The sequence below is a fragment of the Ascidia mentula genome, chromosome 3 (genome assembly GCF_947561715.1).
Source record: "Ascidia mentula chromosome 3, kaAscMent1.1, whole genome shotgun sequence".
In the NCBI taxonomy this organism is placed as follows: domain Eukaryota; kingdom Metazoa; phylum Chordata; class Ascidiacea; order Phlebobranchia; family Ascidiidae; genus Ascidia; species Ascidia mentula.
In genome coordinates this window covers 5,180,709-5,197,205 of record NC_138568.1, presented here as the reverse complement: position 1 = coordinate 5,197,205, position 16,497 = coordinate 5,180,709, and the positions used below count along the sequence as shown (strand labels likewise).

General features: G+C 36.9%; 1 protein-coding gene across 21 annotated transcripts in view; it reads left to right on the top strand.

Annotated features, from left to right (window-relative positions):
- LOC145896063 (uncharacterized) overlaps nucleotides 1-16,497 on the top strand; it is a 93,787-nt gene that overhangs the window by 47,021 nt on the left and 30,269 nt on the right. For 12 of the 21 annotated variants that reach the window (XM_082984871.1, XM_082984885.1, XM_082984872.1 and 9 more), the window contains 2 exons: nucleotides 1,271-1,423; nucleotides 2,836-4,101. In XM_082984871.1, coding sequence (XP_082840997.1) covers nucleotides 1,271-1,423; nucleotides 2,836-2,958 — 276 coding nt within the window. In that variant the 3' untranslated portion in view covers nucleotides 2,959-4,101. Of the gene's footprint in view, nucleotides 1-1,270; nucleotides 1,424-1,832; nucleotides 1,924-2,835; nucleotides 4,102-7,617; nucleotides 7,770-8,216; nucleotides 9,122-12,499; nucleotides 12,651-13,516; nucleotides 13,610-13,973; nucleotides 14,043-14,188; nucleotides 15,193-16,113; nucleotides 16,283-16,497 lie in introns of those variants that run through there. The other 9 variants (XR_014401653.1, XR_014401658.1, XR_014401648.1 and 6 more) reach the window with 8 other exon arrangements.

Genomic DNA, 16,497 nt, shown 5'->3' with positions numbered 1-16,497 from the left:
TAAAACAAACAAGAATGTAAACAATGGCTTTTTTAACACAAATATTTATCAACTAGATAAAATTATTAAAATCTTCGATACCTTGGTAGTTTAGAAGTTGTCGATACACTGGAGGAAAAATGTCTGCTTTTGAACATTTAGCGCGAATTCATGTGCATTTATTCGATAAACATCTTTCAAACTGGTCATTTTCTGTATCTAAAACTGTCGTTTATCAAAAATTCACCTGTATCCGCTACATGTTGCGACAACGCTGTACCCGCGGTTGGCCACTTCGCGTTTGCGTTGTTCGTCGGACGCGGCCAGTCTCGCCAATGTATACGCCGTTGCAGTCAGCACAGGGTATGCGGTCACACCATCGAACGCATCTCATGTTCGATTTTTGGGATGCGAAACCAAAGCACGCGGTATTGCTAAGCGAGCGTTCGGACACCTAGATGAAGAAATCTCAAAGCAACCGTTTCAAGGTCTTGAAAGGCTTTGCAAAATACATAGCAACGCAACCACACCCTTCGTCACATTTAGGCTAAGAATCTTGGTTTCGCCACAAAAACGAACGAGGGTGGCCATTTGCTAAAAGCACACACTGCATATTACCAACCTCGTGTTTTTGAGCCCCTTCCTCTGAAAATAAGGTTTCCGCTCTTGTATACAGTACACGCACTACAGCACGCGTGTGGGCGATGGTGTACGCGAACGGAAACGACAGATACCTGTCGGAATGAGTAGGTTACCAGTATACGCCTGTGGGGAAAGGCCCCCGGTTCTCTCTTTAACTGGAAACTATCAAAAATAATATCACTTCGACGTATTCACGTTCCATTATAAACTCGATACTCGTTTCAATGGAATTCAGGTGTTCAAGCAGAGATTCTACGTCCACTCGACTCCATATTTAAGCATTTTCTTCCAAAGTAAACGCAAGAAAATTATGGTACACGTGCTGCCACAAAAACACATTTAATCTTTCAGTATAACGCAATTATACAAACTGTCGTTTTTGTAAAACTTCATTAAGGCATTTCATCAAAGCCGGCTGTTCTAAAAATGCACAAGCAATGAGCCAATAATGTTAAGTGAGCTGCAGGCAGTAGTGCACACAAAATGGAATAATCTATATCTGGTATATCTATGTATATTTAACCTCTGCTGCATTGATGAGACCGGGTAGGTCGATGTTTTTAATATTTTACCAGCAATTAGATTTATTGTTATCATTTAATGTCACATTTGCCTGAACTAATTCCCTACTTCAACCTTTTATTTCCAGATAAGAAAGTTGAATCTTGCTTCTAATGACATACGTGGTGATGCGGCAGAAACCTTACTCAAGTGTGTTCACAATATACGAGATGAACTTGAAGTCAGTATTTGGGCTATAGATGACGACTTCAAAGTGAAATTTCACAACCTGCCAGACCCTGTAAGTATGAAAACTATTTGTTCCACGTACAAACTGTCATTGCTATTTAATACTAACACGATATTAATATGTTTACCTCATGGGGTGTCTTGTATTAATAAGGCTTGTGTCATGTACAAGCCTCAGGTTGCCACCACTGGGTTAATATAAAGAAAGTCGACATCACCCGATACTTACCATGTATTTTTAGTTTATGTGACTTAAAATTCAAAAAACAAAGTCATACAAACAAATTCGACCAATTAGAAGTATTTTATTATGTTTGAGTAGATTTTGCGTTTACGTTAATAGGTACACGTCACAAAATATTTGCTTCATGAAATAATTTTATATCAAAACAACACTTTCATCAACACTACTATTATTATATTTAAACGATGTATGAAATAACCATTCCGTTGTATTGTAGAAGCCAAAGTTGACAATTTGGTAAGAAGTGAATCTCTAACTCCTACTCTCCACTTCAATCCATCCCGTATATTTGGGTTTAACAAATTCAAGTAAATATGATTGATCGATTGGAATTATTTTGTGGAGATCAACTCCCTCTTAAACCTCTAAGAAGTTTTCTTAATGACGTTTTTTCGCAAAAAATTGAAAATTTCCAAGTTGTGAAGCAACGGATTTGAAACTTGTAAAACCTCTTACTCTACCTTGTGGCGCGTCTCCCGCAACTGTCTAACCACACGGTGGTGCGTCAGAGCTAGCCTCGTTTGTATGTTTAGGAAACCATTGTTTGGTTACGGGCCACGTCCGACGATTTAGTTCAATAATCTTAACTGACTTATTGTTTTAACATTTTCACTAGGCCATACTTCTTCCGTAATGTTTAATGCGCTTGTGACATTTTTTTCGGGTCGGTTGTTCCTGCAGTACAGTACAACTTTGTTGTCACAGACAATACGAACGTTAAATATGGGTCCTTCCAAATTTACATTTATCAAAAGTCATGTACGGCATTTGGAGTTCACAAAAATCTAGTAATCTCAGTAACAGCGTTAAATTGGCCTCGAGTACAAATAAAACTTTCCAACGCCGTAACTTCAACTGTAATCGTTGATAATTTCCCGCAACTCTGTATCAAGGTTAGTGCGTAAGTAACGATTATCGTTTCATGTCAGTAAAGTTGGTAGCGAAACTTTTGATGACTTTACAAAAAACCACATAAATATTATGGAACCTTGCTGTTATCGGGTGACTTTTAAATGCTGGAAAAAGGGCATGAGATGTACAACCAGGCGACAAAACTCATTCATAATTCAATTAACTTATATCATTGGTATCGTAATATTCTGACCATTCCACACTAGAGTCCAGTGTTTCTCGTCGATATCTTGCTAAGATAGAAATGCGCCGAGCTCTGTTGAACGACAAGTAACAATATATTTTACTCCTTAACTTTTCATCGTCAGGTTTTAAATCTTTCCCTTCCTTACGATATCGCTTCTATGCTGAACATGAGGACAAAGGAGTGGAACCGAAACCACGATAAGATTCGCCAAACTTCATTCCTACTCCATGTCATGAACACATAACAGTACCAAATGCTTCGTAAATATTCTTCATGTGGCTGATCCAGCTAGGCTACAATGCCTGGGCTGTGAAGCCTGTGAACCCCATGATCTCGATACGATAGCGGTGATCGTCACCTGCGCAGTGGGGCGATCCTGCCAAATTTTAATTAAAAATCGTTGCATTTGCATTGTACGTTTTTGTGTGGCATACAATCAAGGCGTTTTTTTTAATGAATCTTGAATATTTTTGCCTTCTGGTCTGTGGTTCATTCAGTTTCGTCTTTAATTCTCTCTTACGTAAAGGTTAATTGTACAAGTTTATCCGTTTTCCCAACAATTGAACGATAGATTTTCCTGTACTTGTAATTGCGAACCAAGCATTGGTTTCACATTTGTGTGCAGTTTACCTTTAAAGGCGACCTGTATTAATTTTTACATTGTTACATGTGGATCCAAACGAGTATTACGATATTACATATTTTGCTGATGTAAATTGCGTTTTAATGCCAACATTGAATCATAAAGGCATCGGTAAAGTTTTGTTAAAACGTTTCCAGCTCACACTGGGACCCGAACCCTCGCCTGTTGAACATGTTTACGACGACATCTAGTGTGTTTTAGCGGGTAATTTTTCTGCCACTACATGTCACAATATCAACCAATACCAAATGAATGTATTATGTACGTTTATGTCCTCCTTTGCCATGTACTGTTCGGCATCCACCAAAATAACTCCATTTTTGAATGCTTATTAAACTGCGTTCTTCTGTGTGCCCGATTTGTAATTTATAGATGCAAATACGCTGAGAGGCGACCAACAACGACAGAATTTGTAAATATGTTGCAATCAATAAGATCCATAGAATTAAACATCGCCAGTAAGAAAAACCGAACCGAACCGAATTAGTACAAAAGAAAGTGGTCGTACGCTGCTTGACGTGTAGCCTACCCATGTAACTTGACTTCTTGTACTGATTTCTCGTCGTTATGTTTAACCCTTACTGTCTTTTTTTGTATTCTTGCTTACCCTTTTCTTCAATTGTTCGCCTTTAGCGTCCATTTTTCAATAATCTTAACAATAAAAAAATGTAAGTTTCAAATAGTTTCAATGCTGAATATTTCTGTTTAAATTTCGTCACCAATTTGAGTTTTCGTTGCAATTAAACTTCAAGAATTGAATGCGATTTAATACGTTTTGTTAAGAAATAATGTTTGGTTGCACAAGGTAGAAAATGCATTATCTGGGGACAATTCATGTAAACTGACAACATAGTACATATTAGTTAGAAACACATGTTTCTTATTACTAGTATGAAAAGTATGAAAATCTGTGACATAAAGCAACTCGTCCAGATGCGGACAACTTGGAAAATTCACATCGCTGCACCCATTGTCACTTGAAGTCATCCATGCACTTCACTTTTGTTACGCCATGTGTTCCACATTCAATTTTGTTACGCCGTGTGAGAGACCAGGTGACTTTGATGACGTCAGTGTCTAGTGTTTCCAGCACCAATCAATGTTCCCGTTTCCAACGTGGAGAGGCAACTTTGTGTGCGTTCTTTTTTCACTCTAGGAAAGATTGTAATTTTGGAGTTGCTTTATAAATATTTGGTTGATGTTTTGAGTTTGGTTGAGATTTTCTGCTTGTTTGTGAAGGTTAAGTGCTTTGATTGAAACGAGTTTTAGGAAATTTGGTTTGGAGAGATGTTCTGCGCGAAAGCTTTGTTTAGTGATCAATTTGGTTGATAACATCACAAAATACTGCATAGTTTGTTGTTAGCGGTATCTTATCTTTTCGCTCCATGACTGTTTCGCTGGACTCGTTGCCAAAAAATATTCAGCCACACGTTGGTGCAGCAGAGTCCGAGTCTACAATATTTTGACATGATGTTCCTCAGTTTGAAGGCAGAAACAATCTTTTTTTTTTTTATTTATTTGTTTCAGATGACGTCGTTAAATCTTGATAGGAGACACAGTTGATGATGAAAGTGCATCTGCTATTGCTTCATGATCTGTCTCTGTGGGGTTGTAAGATGACAAGTGGTGGAATCTGTAAGATTGCAAATTCTATATCACAACTTCAGAAACCACTAAGTTGTTTTTGTTTTTTTGCCAAAAGGAGCCAAATCTACTGGCAACCAATTAATATGGACATACAAAAGGAACAACAAAATTATTCTGAATGAAAATTTATTTCTGCACACAAATAATACATATCAAATATTTTTTAGTAAATTTAAAAAGAGAAACTGAAAGACAAACAGGAATAATCATCCAATTTTGGCCATGATACACTCCCTTGTTTGCAAGGAACATGTTTAAAATCTGAATATTTGTGAAGCTTTGTGGCGAAACCTTGCAGAGCAACAATCAATATTGTTAACTCCTGATTTATTTCAGATGGCATCATTGGAACTGGATGAAAACACAGTTGATGATGAAAGTGCATCTGCTATTGCTTTATGTATTCAGTTAATTGAGAATCTGTCTCTGCGACAATGTAAGATGACAAGTGATGGAATCTGTAAGATTGCAAACTCCATATCACAACTTCAGAAACCAGTAAGTTGTATGTTGGGCCAGTGGTTTCCAAACTTTTTATGGTCACAAAACGATTGCATGTTCTGAATTCATTCGCCACACAAAATTTCATTATCTTTGAATAAAGTTAAGCAACAATACAGGTTGCACACCATTGGTTTAAAAGCTTGTTTTGTTTTTTAAACGCAAACAGTGTATTTGCTCTTAAGACACCTTTTATATTTAGGTTTTGCCATACATGGGTATAATATGGGTTTGGGGGGGGGGACCAGTAGGTTCAGACTCCTAATGCAGTAAGTCAAGACTTTTTTTGTGGTTTGTTGTTGCTGTTAGAGGTTATTGGTTGGTGCTGTTCATTGTGAAGTGTGCTTTGTGTCAGGTGCATGTCAGTCGCTTTGTTTTGCTTTATATTGTTATTATTAATTTACTTGTTTTGTGTTGTTTTTGAATAAAACATATTGGTATTAATAATTTCCGGGATTAATTGGGCAAAGACTCGCAAGGGCTAAAGACTGTTCAACAGGCACAGTGTATTAACAATAGGAAAATTCCTTGAAAATATTTGTACACTCCCCTTAAATAAAACCTACAAAGGCTATTCCAAAATCTCCAACAAGTTTTTTTATTTTTTGTAGTTTGATTTTATTAGGTCTCATGTCATCACAAGCATATACCTGCGATCAAAGTTACGAACATGTTACTAAGTTGGAGCCATGTGTAATTTGGGTTCTTTTCCTAATTGACTGAGCTACCAGAACACAGCGATTCAATTTGAATGATTTTCTGCTCTTTGACATCATAATTAATACAATTATATTGTTTGACGTAAAAACTGATTCCAGCAAGTTTCATTTGTTTCAGATGAGGTCTTTGAATTTTCATGGGAACACAGTTGATGATGAAAGTGCATCTGCTATTGCTTCATGTATTCAGTGGATTGAGAATCTGTCTCTGGGGCGTTGTAAGATGACAAGTGGTGGAATCTGTAAGATTGCAAATTCCATATCAAAACTTGAGAAACCAGTAAGTTGTATGTTAGACCAGTATTTTCCAAAAAAATTGTCAAAGCAAAATCTTTAGGGATAATCAATACAGACAAGTTACAGTATCTGATGTTTATATTGAAAGACCAAACTAAACTGTCAAAAACTTGCTTAAATTCGCACAAGCAAACAGCACACGCATCATGCCCCTAATATTAATCTTCATGCATGACTGAATACTTGGTGACATGTCCTGGAACATTTCTACATAGTAGGACCGGAAGTATAGCGGGCAGCAGAATTTCAATCCGCGTGCCACAGGTTGCACAACCCTAGTTTAGGTGAATGTTTTACTTTTACCGAAACTTCAAACAATGCATTTTCCATTAAATGACACCTTCCATATTGTATCTCATGATACCAACATGCATAGTCGTATCCATAGGGAGGGGGTACAAGAGGCCCAGGCTTCCAAGCAATATCCATTATCTGGCAACCTCACATGAAAAACTTTGCATTCTTTTTACTGCACAAATGCCTATTTCCTACTTCCACATTTTATTACCAGATAAGAAAGTTGAATCTTGCTTTTAATGACATACATGGTGATGCGACAGAAACCTTACTCAAGTGTGTTCACAATTTACAAGATGGATTTATAGCTGGTAGTGAGTTCTTCATGGATGACGACTTCGAAATGAAATTCCGCAACCTTCCCGACCCAGTAAGTATGAAAATTATTTGTTCCATTTAAAAACTGTCATTGCTATTTGAAACTAACACGATAATAGTATGTTTACCTCATGGGTTGTCTTGTATTAAGGCTTGTGTCATGTACAAGCCTCAGGTTGCCACCACTGGGTTAATATAACGAAAGTCCGCATCACCCAATACCTACCATGTATTTTCAGTTCATGTGGCTTAAAATTGAAAATAAAATCACACAAACAAACTCGACTGATTTTAGGTTTACAGGCTTCACAGCCAAGGCATCGCAGCGTACTGAATAGAAGTATTTTGTTATGTGTGAGTGGATGTTGCGTGTATGGAAATAAGTACAAGTCAGAAAATATTTGCTTAATGTAAACTATCATCAACACTACTGTTATTATAGTTAAACGATGTATGACATAGCGAATTTGTTGTATTGTAGAAGCCAAAGTTGAGAGTTATTAAATAAAAGATGCATCTCCAACTCCTACTGTCCACTTCAATCCATCCCTTATATTTGGGTTTAACGAATGCAAGTAAATGTGAATCATCGATTGGAAACATTTTTGTGGAGATCAACTCCCCCCTAAACCGGTAAGAAGTTTTCTTAATGACGTTTCATCGATAAAACGTGAAGTTTAAATATTTCCACTTTGCTTGTTGGTTGTGAACCATCGGCTTTATAACCCCTCAAAATCTCTTGCCCCACCTACTGACGTGTTTTCCGCAAATGTCTAACCACAAGGTTATGCACCAGAGTCAGTCTCGTTTGTATGTTTAGGAAACCATTGTTTGGTTAAGGGCCACGTCCGACGATTTATTTCAACAATCTCAACTGACTTATCGTACCAAAAGCGTTTTAATGTTTCGACTTTAAATGTTAGTTTTACGGAAGGTTTAATGCATTTGCGACATTTTTGGTGGTCAGTTACAAATGTGAAATATCGGTGGTTACAAATTTACATTTATCAAAAGTCATGTACGGCATTTGGTGTTAACAAAGAGGTCAGTTGAACGATAAGTAACAATATATTACTTCAGGCTGTTTGCTGCCAGAATCAACAGGGATTTCTGTCACTTCTCACCAATAAACTTTTCTACTTCATGTCACGAAGACGAAACATTCACAACTGCTTCGTAAATATTATTCACATTGTGCTTTATCCAACTTCTGTGTGTTATTTGTATTTACAATGTGCGTATTAATACCGTTTGTCTCCATAACTCTCATTTTTACTTCTTTGCCAAACATATAAATGCATTTCTATGTATCTGGTTTTGTTGAAATTGTCGCGAAGTTTTACTGTTTGTGTTGCTTACAATCGTCTTTGAAACACGAATATTTTTGTCTCCTGCTCTGAGTTTCGTCTTTACTTCTCTCTTGTGTAAATCCGTCAACAGAGGTTTATCGTACAAATTTACCCGCCTTTGTAATAATTTTGAACGACAGATTTTGTGACAATACTTTTACTTTCGCACTAAACGTTACTTTCAACATTTACGTGCGACTATTTTTTGACTTTTTATAATCGAGTATTTTCACATTGCAATGTTTTCTGATACATTATGTGGTGTACTCTGGCAACCTTTTGTTGGTTTTTGAACGAAGTTTTGTTAGGTTCGTAACTAAAATGTTTGATGAAGAGAACAACCGATGTTCGGTTTTATCAGCGCCTGTTTTTTTTTTTATATTTACTCAAACAAATCTGTATCTATCTATGGATTTGATAAAGTTATCACGGGTGGAAGTGGAAGGTTTATGTTGTAAATATTTGAACACTAAATGTCGGTTTTTGTGTAATTGTTATTGTGAATCATTGCTGACCGATGCCACCCAGCGCTTGACCGATGCTGTCAATTGCTGTTGGGAATCCCCGACAAATGTTGTCCTGTATTTTTTCAATACAAAGTGCTTACGGTTGGGAAGTGATATTTTTGAAGGCATCTGTTAAGTTGTATTGAAAAGTGGGTTACATTGTGCAGCTAGCACCGGGATACGACCGGCATTCATTAGGTTCATTTTTCAATGTTTAAGTGTTGATTTGCCCGATGTCACCCAATACATTTTTCTTGTAACTCTTTTTCCCACAGCGATATTCGAAACCAGGTTATCCTGGCTTTCTGCTTGATAAGCTTGACTGACGTAACCCAATATTAATTTTACCCGATGTATTGTTTAGCACGACATCTAGTGTAAATTTGTGGATAGATATTTTGCCGGTAAATGTCGCTTTATCGACAGTTACTAAAACAAAACTGATCTGTGAGTTTCAAATAGTTTCGATGCTGAATATTTCCGTTGAAATTTCTTCACCAATTCGTTTTCGTTGCAATTAAGCGTTAACAATTCCTTGTTATGCGTGTTTTATGCGTTTCGTATGTATTTTTCTGGTTTAATGGGTTTTATAATGTTTGGTTGCACGTGATAGAAAATACATTATCTGGGGCCAATTTATGTAAACTGACAACATAGTACGTATTAGTTAGAAACACATGTTTTTTATTACTCCAAGTATAAAAATCTGTAACATAAAGCAACTCGTTCAGATGCGGACAACTTGGACAATTCACATCGCTCCACCCATTGTCGCGTGAAATTATCCACTTTTCATTTTTGTTACACCGTGTGATACAGATTCACTTTTGTTACGCCGTATGAGACAGCGGGTAACTTTGATAACGTTAGTATGTTGTTTTTCCAAAACCAACCAAGGTTCCCGCTTCCAGCGTGGAGAGACAACTTTGTGTGCGTTGTTTTCCATTCTAGGACTGATTGTAGATTTGCAGTTGCTTTATGAAGGTTAAGTGAAGAATATTTAACAGTAACGTGCTTTGATTGGAACGGGTTTTAGGAAAATTAGTTTGGAGAAAAGTTGTGCACAAAAACATTACTGAGTAATTGATTTGGTTGATGACATCACAAAATACTACATAGTTTGTTGTTAGCGGTATCTTATCGTTTCGCTCCCTGACAGTTGCGCTGTCGATCGCCTTTGGCGTGAAATATGAACGCCCGTCATAGTTTTCGGCTTGAGAGTTCTTTCACGTATGTTGGCAGTAGCGCCAGATTTAGTTATTACGTTTTACAAGTTGCTTTGCATTTTGACAATGAAAGTTGACGTTGTGCAAGAGATAACCCGCCTATTCCTTTCTATCCGTCCCTTTTATCTAATGCAAGTAAATATGACGGATCGATTGGAATTATTTTGTGGAGATCAACTTCTTCCTAAACCGGTAAGAAGTTTTTCTCTCAAAATGACAACACAAGAAATTTAGGAAAACGAATTTGCTTGGCACGAATTCAACACAACAAACAAATCTTACCAGTGGGCATGTTGCCAAAAATATTCAGCCACACGGTGATGCAGCAGAGTCTGGGTCTGCAATATTTTGGAGAAGGGGCTGTAACGTTACGGCTAACATAGGTAAGCGTCCAAGATCAGTAAACTGGACAAAATCGGTAACCTAAATACGTGACTGCAGCAGCAAACAGGGAGGGTACATATTTTGATTTTCATCCAAGAGGGGTAATTGAAATCATTTACCTTATACCTTGCACTGTGTCCACGATAGGTAACTTTGTTATACGTTAGAGTAGTCACGCTATACCTTGTACTATGTCCATGATAGGTAAGTTTGTTAAACGTTAAGGTAGTCACGCTATACCTTGCACTATGTCCATGATGGGTAACTTTGTTATGTTAGACCAGTATTTTCCAAAAAAAAATTGTCAAAGCAAATTCTTTTGGGATAATCAATACAGACAAGTTGCAGCACTTAATGCACAATATATGAGCCTGATTACGTGGATGATTGTTTAAATTGAAAAACCACACTAAACTATCAAAAACATGCTTAAATTCACACAAGCAAACAGCACACACATCTTGCCCCTAGTATTAATCTTCATGCATGACTGAATACTTGGTGATGTGTCCTGGAACATGTCTATATTAGGACCAGTTAAAATATACATAGTTGTCTGAAATATAGCGAGCAGCAGAATTTTAATACGCGCGCCACAGGTTGCACAACCCTAGTTTAGATGAATGTTTTGCTTTTACTGAAACTTTAAACAATGCATTTCCCATTAAATGACACCTTCCATGTTGCAGCTCATGATACCAACACTCATAGCCGTATCCAGATGGAGTGGGTACAAGATTCCCAGGATCCCAAGCAATATCTATTAGCTGGCAACCTCATATGAAAAACTTTGCATTATTTTTACTGCACAAACTCGAATTCAGTGAAAAAAACTTTTTGGTTGTTTTTGTAAAGCTTTCATTGTGGCTTTTTGTAAAACTCTTCCACATGTAACAGTAATGTGGTTATTTTGCGGGAACCTGGAAGTTCGTTCTGGGAATTTTTATTCCCACATTTAAAACTATTTTTCGCCAATTTGGCTTAATTGGATCCCATTGTTAAGTTAAAACAAAACTTGAAATCACGTCTGTTTTCATTCCTAGCCTTTTCTCTGTGGAAGTAAACCGATCAAATTCATCAAGTGAATATAATGCCTTTGCTGCGTCATAATTTATGCAATGACGTATACAAGCAGTGAGGCAATAATGATCAGTGCGCTGCACACAAAATGGAATAATCTATCTAGGTCTGGCTAGTTAGCCGCTAGCTGCACTGATGAGACCCGATAGGTCGATGATTTTTAATATTTTACCAGCAATTATAGTTAATTATATAAATACTTTGTGTCACATATGTCTGATTTCCTAATTTCACCTTTTCTTCCAGATAAGAAAGTTGGATCTTGCTTTTAATGACATACGTGGTGATGCGACAGAAACCTTACTAAAGTGTGTTCACAATATACAAGATGAATTTATAGCTGGTAGTGAGTTCTTCATGGATGACGACTTCGAAATGAAATTCCGCAACCTTCCCGACCCAGTAAGTATGACAACTATTTGTTCCACGTACAAACTGTCATTGCTATTTGATACTAATACGATAATAATATGTTTACCTCAAGGGCTGTCTTGTATTAAGGCTTGTGTCATGTGCAAGCCTCAGGTTGCCACCACTGGGTTGATATAAAGAAAGTCGACATCACCCAATACCTACCATGTATTTTCTAGTTTATGTGGCCTAAGATTTAAAATAAAATCACACAAACAAACTCGACTGAATTTAGGTTCACAGGCATCGCAGCCTACTGAATTTAAGTATTTTATTATGTGTGAGTAGATGTTGCGTTTATGGAAAAAGGTACATGTCACAAAATATTTGCCTCATGAAAACTATCGTCAACACTACTGTTATTATAGTTAAACGATGTATGACATAGCGAATTCGTTGTTCTGTAGAAGCCAAAGTTGAGAGTTATTCAATAAAAGATGCATCTCCAACTCCTACTGTCCACTTCAATCCATCCCTTATATTTGGGTTGAACGAATGCAAGTAAATATGATTGATCAATTGGAATTATTTTGTGGAGATCAACTCTCTCCTAAACCGGTAAGAAGATTTCTTAATGACGTTTCATCCATAAAACTTGAAGTTTGAACATTTCCACTTCCTTGTTGGTTGTGAACCATCGGCTGTAAAACCCCTAATGTCTCTTGCTCCATCTACTGGCGTGTTTTCTACAAATGTTTAACCATAAGTTGGTGTATCAGAGTCAGTCTCGTTTGTATGTTTAGGAAACCATTGTTTGGTTAAGGGCCACGTCCGACGATTTATTTCAACAATCTCAACTGACTTATTGTACCTGAAGCGTTTTAACATTTTTACTTTAAATCTTAGTTTTACGGAAGGTTTAAAGACATTTTTTATAGTCGGTTGTACCTTCGGTACAACTTTGTCATAAAAAACAATACGACGTAAGATATGGGTGCTTGCGAATTTAGATTTATCAAAATTCATGTACGGTATTTGGCGTTTACAAAAATCTAGTAATCTCAGTAACAGCGTTTATTTTGACCTCAAGTACAAATAAAACTTTCCAACGCCGTAACTTCAACTTTAACCGTTTATAATTTCCCGCAACTCTGTATCAAGGTTAGTGCGTAAGTAACGATTATCGTTTCATGTCAGTAAAGTTGGTAACGAAACTTTTGATGATCGAACTTTACAAAATAACACATAAATATTATAAAACCTTGCTGTTATCGGGTGACTTTTGAATACTGGAAGAAGGCCTTAGATTTACAACCAGGCGATAAAATTCAAAATTTCATTCAAAATTTAATTAACTTATATCATCGGTATCGTAATATTCTGTTCATTTTACACTAAAGTTCAGTGTTTCTCGTCGATATCTTGCTAAGATAGAAATGCGCTGAGTTCTGTTAAACGACAAGTAACAATTTATATTACTTCAGGCTGTTTGCTGCCAGAATCAACAGGGATTTCTGTCACTTCACACCATTAAACCTGCAATAAAGATTCACAACTTTCCTTCATAAACCGAATCGGTGAGTTTGAATATTTTCAACGATTTTAACTTTTTCTGTGACTTTACATTCAAACTCAAGTCGGTCTGTGGTTAATGTAGGTTTTTATATCTGTTACCAAGTAGAATGATGAATTCTAAAACAGTCGGTTATTAATTCGAGAACTCGTTTGTTTGTAAATACAGGAGGTGGAGAATATTCCTTGTTTCATCCTTGTTATTTACGCACGTGATTACCCACGTCCTGTATCGTGGCATGGCGATATATCGTCACGTCACGATTACTTTCCAGCGTATCGTCTTCTCATCAGGGTAGATGTGAGACCGCGATCCAATCGTAACCTTCGACCTACTTTAACTTTTAATCCTTAACTGTTCATCGTCAGATTTTAAATCTTTCCCGTCCTTGCGGTCTCGCTTCTATGCTAAACATGAGGACTAAGGAGTGGAACCGAATCCACGATAAAATTCGTCAAACTGCTCCATGTCATGAACACATAACAGTCGCAAATTCTCCGTAAATACTCATATTTTTCTGTGCTTTATCCAACTTCTGTGTGTTATTTTGGATTCAAACCTCACCGGGAGCTTGATTTTTCAGATCTCGCTCCGACTTGTCAGGAAAAAGTAGCTGATCCAGCTTGGCTGCAATGTCTGGGCTGCCAAACTTGTGAACCCCATGATCTTGATACGATAGCTGTGATCGCCAAGTAAGGACCTGCGCAGTGGGGCGAACCTGCCAATCATACGATTGCATGAAACATTGTTGCATTTGCCAGGTGTACAATCAAGGGCGTTTTTATCAATGAAACACGAATATTTTGCCTCCTGCTCTGTGGTTCATTGAGTTTCGTCTTTAATTCTCTCTTACGTAAATGGTAATTGTACAAGTTTATCCGTTTTCCCAAAAAATTTTCAACAGATTTTCCTATACATGCGAACCAAACATTGGTTTTAACATTTGGTGCAGTTTACCTTTGGAGGCGACCTGTATTAATTTTGCATTGTGCCATGTGGATCCAAACTAGTATTATGATATTACATATTTTGCTGGTGTGAATTACGTTTTGATGCAAACATCAAAACATAAAGGCATCGGTAAAGTTTTATTATAACGCTCCCAGCTCACACCGGGACTCGAACCCTCGCCCTATTGACCATGTTTACGACGACATCTAGTGTGTTTTATCGGTCATTTTTTCTATCACTACATGTCGCAATATCAACCAATACCAAATGAATGTATTATGTACGTTTATGTCCTCCTTCGCATGTACTGTTCGGCATACACCAAAATAACTCCATTTTTTAATGCTTTTTAAACTGCGTTCTTCTTTGTGCCCGATTTGTAATTTATAGATGCAAATACACTATGAGCCAACCAACAACGTCAGAATTTGTAAATATGTTGCAAACAACAAGATCCATTGAATTAATCATCGCCAGTGAGAAATACCGAACCGAATTCTTACATAAGAAAGCGGTCGTACGGTGCTTGACGTGAAGCATATACCCATGTTACTTGATTCTTGTACTGATTTCTCGCCATTATGTTTAACCCTTACTGTCTTTTTTTGTATTCTTGCTTACCCTTTTCTTCAATTGTACGCCTTTAGCGTCCTTTTTTCAATAATCTTAATAATAAAAAAATGTAAGTTTCAAATAGTTTCAATACTGAATATTTCTGTTTAAATTTCGTCACCAATTTGAGTTTTCGTTGCAATTAGGCTTCAAGAATTGAATGCGATTTAATACGTTTTGTTAAGAAATAATGTTTGGTTGCACAAGGTAGAAAATGCATTATCTGGGGACAATTCATGTAAGCGGACTACATAGTACGTTTTAGTTGTTTCTTGCACATGTTTCTTATTACTCCAAGTATAAAAATCTGTGACATAAAGCAACTCGTCCAGATGCGGACAACTTGGACAATTCACGTCGCTGCACCCATTGTCACTTGAAGTCATCCATGCACTTCACTTTTGTTACGCCATGTGATCCACATTCACTTTTGTTACGCCGTATGAGAGAACAGGTAACTTTGATGACGTCAGTGTCTAGTGTTTCCAGCACCAATCAAGGTTCCCGCTTCCAACGTGGAGAGGCAACTTTGTGTGCGTTCTTTTTTCACTCTAGGAATGATTGTAGTTTTGGAGTTGCTTTATAAATATTTGTTGCTTTATAAATATAAATATAATATAAATATAGTTGAGATTTTCTGCTTGTTTGTGAAGGTTAAGTGCTTTGATTGAAACGAGTTTTAGGAAATTTGGTTTGGAGAAAAGTTGTGCGCGAAGGCTTTGTTTAGTAATCAATTTGGTTGATAACATCACAAAATACTGCATAGTTTGTTGTTAGCGGTATCTTATCTTTTCGCTCCATGACTGTTTCGCTGGACTTGTTGCCAAAAAATATTCAGCCACACGTTGGTGCAGCAGAGTCCGAGTCTACAATATTTTGACATGATGTTCCTCTGTTTGAAGGCAGAAACAATCTTTTTTTTTTTTATTTGTTTATTTGTTTCAGATGACGTCTTTAATTCTTGATAGGAACACAGTTGATGATGAAAGTGCATCTGCTATTGCTTCATGTATTCAGTGGATTGAGAATCTGTCTCTGTGGGGTTGTAAGATGACAATTGACAAGTGGTGGAATCTGTAAGATTGCAAATTCCATATCACAATTTCAGAAACCAGTAAGTTTTTTTGCCAAAAGGAGCCAAATCTACTGGCAACCAATTAATATGGCCATACAAAAGGAACAACAAAATTATTCTGAATGAAAATTTATTTCTGCACACAAATAATTTATTCCAAATATTTTTTAGTAAATTTGAAAAGTGTAACTGAAACATAAACAGGAATAATCATCCAATTTTGGCCATGATACACTCCCTTGTTTGCAAGGAAC